The following is a 5,636-nucleotide window of genomic DNA, read 5'->3' on the forward strand; positions in this document are numbered from 1 at the left end:
ATTCCTTATTATAGCATGGTTGGGATGTTGTCAGATCGATGTGTTGGGGTCATGAACTATTATTTCAAAAGAGGATGATGGTCTACAAACATTTGAGTAGCCTTGAGGTAGGGCAGTTGAAGGATGCGACTCCGACGCTAAAAGTTGGACGTTTGGTGGGGAACCCATTTCGAAGGGTTCTAAATATCTGGAGCCTGGCCGTTTTACCCTCAGGTTATTTAAAAGAGATTGTAACATATTGATAACCTCAGTCTGTTCGCCGTCTGTGAATAAGTGGAAGTTGTTTAATAGTTCTTCTTCTCCTTCACAGGAGAAATCAAAAAAGGATTTCTGGTTTTCCATGATTTCCTCATTTCCGGCCAGGTCAGCAGCCTGGAATCTAGAAATAGCTATGACTTTTCACTTGATGGACAAGATGTATGAAATTTCAAGGCACAAGAACCCCCCCCCCCGAGACTGAGCCTGCAAATTGTAGACAAATATGTCCAGAGATTTTTTCTTATGGGGGATGTACATGGTATTAAATTTCCTCCATGATCCCTTATGGAGAGAGGAGAGAGGGTTTGTCTCTTCTTCTCTCTCACCTTAAAATTGATAAACTTGATACATAAGTAGTTGTGTATTCTTGACTGTGCATTTTTTGAAACTTTGTAGCTGTATGCTGTCCTTATTTTCTGGTACATTTTAATATCATCCTCCTGATGTTGTCGAGAATGTTGCCCGTGGAGCTCAGAAGCACTCCGTTGTTGTGTTATGCAGAGCAATGCAGGATGTTTAGAAAAAATAGAGGAAGCTTTTAACTTAAAAAAAAAATCTTCCACTCCTGTGCTTTATCAAAAAGCAAACCAGAGTTCTTCAGGTCTTTGCAGGCACCATTTTGGACAGCCTTGTCTTTTTTGCAAAAGCTAAGGTACAGAAATATACAGAAACAACAGAGGAGCAGGAGGCTTTGTACAGGCCCTAATGGGCCTCAGGATGGTGCAGTAATTGACCTTGTGCAGGACTCTTCTTATATTCCCATTTGCTTCCATTGATTGTATATTATGTAATTTTTTAAAAAAAGTTTCTTCATGCTAATTCTACAAAAGGTAAGATATTCCATGTTTATTTTCCTTTGGATGAGGTCACGGGAGGTGTCATGGTATTCTGCAATATTAGCTTTCATATACAAATATACAGGTTGAACGAAGGTCGAAGCATAACCAAAGTCCACTGCTCCCACATCTGATCTCCAGGGAGTAAAAAGCACTTAAAGAGGCTTTCAAATCCCTAAAGTTCAGCTTTCTATGTTTCTCTCACTTTGTATCCATCCAAATTGCAGCCTGACCAATTTGTGTCCTTCACAAGTATCTGAACTACCTCATTTTTACTTACGAAGGGAAGGCTCCTGGATATATTCAGAGCTAAATTGCCCCAAAGCAATTTTGTGTGTTTATTTTAAGTGTGCTTGTTGGTGTGGCCCTTTTAATATTATTATAATAAATAGTTAAAAAGGAGCATAATTGCTTTTGTAAATGATCACTTGTGATCCAAGACATGGGGTGGAAGGAGTACCCAGACTAAAAGGCATGTCTCCTTAGCCTTTGACTTCCATTAAAACAGATAGCATAGACAGAACTGTAGTGTGTCATTTAATTTATATCTCAGTCCTTGTGGTATATGATAGTGATTCTCTCATGTGATTCCAGATGGAGATGGCCAATGGAAGCACCATCCACGAATTCATTTTGCTGGGATTTGACGTTCAACAGCAGACACGATTCTTGCTCCTTGGCTTTTTCTCCATTCTCTACATGCTCACTTTGGCTGAGAACATCACCATCATCACAGTGGTGTTCCTAGATAACCACTTGGCCCAGCTTCCCATGTACATCCTGCTGAGCAATTTCTCCTGGATGGAGATGTGCTACGTGACTACCACTGTGCCTCGTATGCTCTCTGACCTGGTTTCCCCTTATGGAATCATTTCCTTCCAGGCCTGTTTCCTCCAGTTCTACTTCTGGTTCTCTCTGGGCTCCACAGAATGCTTCTTCCTTTCAGCCATGGCCTTGGATCGGTACTTGGCCATCTGCCACCCTCTGCGCTACCCACAACTTATGACCCAACATTCCTGCTATGCCTTGGTAGGGACATGTTGGGTTGTTGGCTTCCTGTGGTTTCCTATCCCAGTGATTTTGATCTCCAAGATGTCCTTTTGTGGTCCTAACATTATTGACCACTTTTTGTGTGATCCTGGGCCAATTCTGTCCCTGGCCTGCCCTCCACTTGGAAATACTCCCTTTGTCTTACAAATATTTCTGTATGCTCTGAATTCAATCAATGTGTTCTTTGTTTTGCTGTCATATGGCTTTGTCATTCTCAACCTGATAAAATCTTCAAATGAAGCCAGTCGTAGGAAGGCCTTCTCTACCATCTCTTTCCACATAATGGTGGTGACACTTTTTTATGGCAGTGTGGCAGTGGAGTTCTTTATTCCAGGGGGAGAAAGTCGCTCAGAGGCCACCAAGGCAGTCACATACTTCTATGCAGGCCTTACACCCTTTCTTAACCCCCTGATCTACTGTCTGAGAAATGATCAAGTGAAAGAGGCCCTGGGCAGGTTACTAAACAGAAATAAAATATTTCTGAGTAGAAAAGTGACAGTATAATAAGCAGACGAGTCAAGAAAAAGAAAAACCTCAGAACTCTCAACTACTCAACTGAGGTCATAAAACACTCAGCTAAATAAGAGTTCCAACTCTTTCAATTTTTGTTTTGTAACGTCCAGTGAAGATGCTCCAAATCAGTAAGGAAATTGTTGGTGGCGTGTCAGCCATAGAGCATGACAAGGAATTTGCTTCTGTCTTTGAGTACCAGAATGCAAGGCCTGGACCTAGGGGTGTGCAGAGTCTTTGTGCAGGGGCCAATTAATGAAGTGAAACAGGGTGATTTCAAGTGCTTCCCTCTCTCTGCTCACTGGCATATGGTCTGTGCCATATAGCTCTATATTCTTCCAAAGCTCCATCTTTCTATAGGTTTATGGGGTTTGCAAGAAGTCTGGCTGTCCAAAATGTTGCCTGTGGAGCATTGAAGACCTCTGAATTTTTATATTTGTTCTTCTTAAAGCACAGCAGCAGAGGCTTTTTTAAGTTAAAAGCTTCCTTTTATTTTTTAATATATCCTATGCTGCTCTATTTAACAGCAACAACAAAAAATCCCCCAAAGCAGAGCTCTTCGGACCTCCTCAGGCAGCCTCACAAGATAACCTCACTTTCTGGATAGCCTTAAAGAAGACACAAAGAAGCATCAGAAAGACCAGTAAGTCTTTATAATATTATAGTTTCTGTAATAAGTAGTCCAGGCAACAATACACATCACTCAACCACCTCTACATTATCTTATGGAAGTTAAGAGCAAGAAGGAAATTCCCACTCCCACCCACCCCAAATTTAGCCACTGTAATCCATGATCTGGGAATATCCAGATTGGATTACTGCAGTGCACTCTATGTGGGGCTGCCCTTGAAGATGACTCAGAAACTTGAGCTAGTAAAAATAGGCAATCACCAGATTACTGGCTGGGGTTTCCTTTGGAACTCATATAACCCCTGTTTTAAAACAGCTGCTTTGGTTGCCAATTCATTTCTGGGCTCAATTCAAGATGCTCATGCTAGTCTTTAAAGCCCTAAACAACTTATAGTAGGTCCCAATATCTGCAAAACCACCTCCTTTCCTACAGAACGTCCCAGGTGTTAAGATCAACAGAGGGGGTCCTCTTGGTAGTTCCACCCCTCTCAGATGTTTGGGATTGGACAGGCCAGGAGAGGGCATGCTCTGTGGCAGCCCCTAAGTTGTAGAATTCCCTCCCCACAGAAATGCACCTCTTTGCCCTGGCCTTTGACACGTGAGATGCATGTTTTCAGGATCCACCCTATTCTTGGGGTTGTCATTTGTTCTACTTGTTTCCATACTGACTTTTAAATTGCTGTAACCGCCCAACCTGAGATCTGCTGGTGAAGGGCAAGTAGTAGTAGTAGTAGTAGTAGTAGTAGTAGTAGTAGTAGTAGTAGTAGTGGTGGTGGTGGTGGTGGTGATGGTGATGGTGGAGGGGTCTCGAATAAAAATAAAGTAATGTTAAAAAGTAATGTCCAGGAAAGAAACTCCTTTTTAACAAAGCCTTTCTGGGTGCAGGGGGATGCACACTCTGACATAGGCAGAATGTGGCTCCTTGTCTGTTGGATCACGACTGTTGCAGGAAACTCTCACACATGTGGATGGAATGATAGAAAGGTGACGCAGGCATCTCCATAGCAAACAATGATTCAGGTGCCCAGGAAGCACTGTTCACTGCAGATGCGCCTGTGCAACCTGGCAAGAAGCATGTTTCTAGCTGTGCATGTAAACCCTGCCTGCAGCAGACACAATCTATCAGTTCTGCTTGCCTGCCGGATTGCAGCTGCTGCAAGCGGCTCTCACACAGAGTAGCTGCTCAAGTGTAGGGGAGGGTGGCAAACAGAGAGAGAGAGAGAGAGACATGGAGCCAACACAGGATGGTGGTTGCCGCCCCATACCTGCCTGCTCAAGTGTACAGTGAGAACTGTGCACATTGTTTCTGCACTACATGGTACTGTGCCCAAGAGACACATTCCAAAAGTTCATTGCCGTCACTCATAAAAACAGCAGTCACTGCTAAGAGTAGCATTTCAGCTCTTGTCTACACATCTACTTGGTGACTCTTCCTCCTACCAAGACTACAATATGGTCCCTTGTGTTCTTCATGCAATCAACCCTGCAGATGAGCACCAGTTAAATGCACAGAGAAGAACAGTCTGTCCCCACAAACATGTTGCAGCACTTCTGGGAAACCTCCTAAAAGACGGATCAAGACTTTGACTCCTGTTGAGGTACAGAAATGGGAGTTATGACCACTTGTGAAAATTGGGTGGAAACCATGGAGGGGTGGATTGGAAGGGGTGCCAATAAATGGCTAGGTCTTCTTCAATGAATTCTTGACAGACAATTTTAAAATTAGAGCAGAGGAGGTTTGAGTTGGAAAAAAGGAACATCTGGAATGTCTCCATAACTCTCAGCTGCATCCCAAATTGAAACTAAAATGTGATGAAAATGTTCCTCCCACTTTCATGGTTCTATTCATTCCCTGCTAAAGCATTCTTCTGTGGTTTTTTTCTGGGGAGTGAGCAAGTTTCAGTAAATTTTTCATGAAATTTAAAATTTCCCACTTACATTTACGCTTATGAGGTGGCCAAATGTTTTCACTTTTGCTTAAAAAAAGACACCTCATGAAGGAAGGTAAGTGGCTACCTTTTCTCACCACCTGAAAATTTCACCAAACTTTGTCCTCCCCCAGTCTCTGTAGGATTCCTCATTTCACTGAACCCATAAATGGAAACAAACAGAGCATTTTCTTGTTCTCTCCTTCAAAACTGGTAACTGAAAGTTCTGAATAATCAGCTGAATTTTCATCAATGGCAGCGAGTGATGGGGGTATTTCAAAAGTATGCAATATAGATGGGTGGGTGGGTGGGTGGATAGACAGATTCATAAAAGGAGGAAATATTACAGGGTACATTGGCAATGTCCATGATGCATTTGGCATTGGGAAAGTCTGGAAATAAATGAGAGATAAATATGAGAGAG

General features: G+C 42.6%; 1 protein-coding gene across 1 annotated transcript; it reads left to right on the plus strand.

Moving 5' to 3' along the window:
• The first annotated feature begins 1,688 nt into the window (after positions 1–1,688).
• On the plus strand, positions 1,689–2,648 carry LOC133367398 (olfactory receptor 11G2-like). The gene has a single exon (XM_061591500.1). It carries the CDS (start codon positions 1,689–1,691, stop codon positions 2,646–2,648), a length of 960 nt encoding a protein of 319 aa, XP_061447484.1.
• Positions 2,649–5,636: the final 2,988 nt, after the last annotated feature.

The sequence above is a fragment of the Rhineura floridana genome, chromosome 11 (genome assembly GCF_030035675.1).
Source record: "Rhineura floridana isolate rRhiFlo1 chromosome 11, rRhiFlo1.hap2, whole genome shotgun sequence".
Lineage (NCBI taxonomy): Eukaryota > Metazoa > Chordata > Lepidosauria > Squamata > Rhineuridae > Rhineura > Rhineura floridana.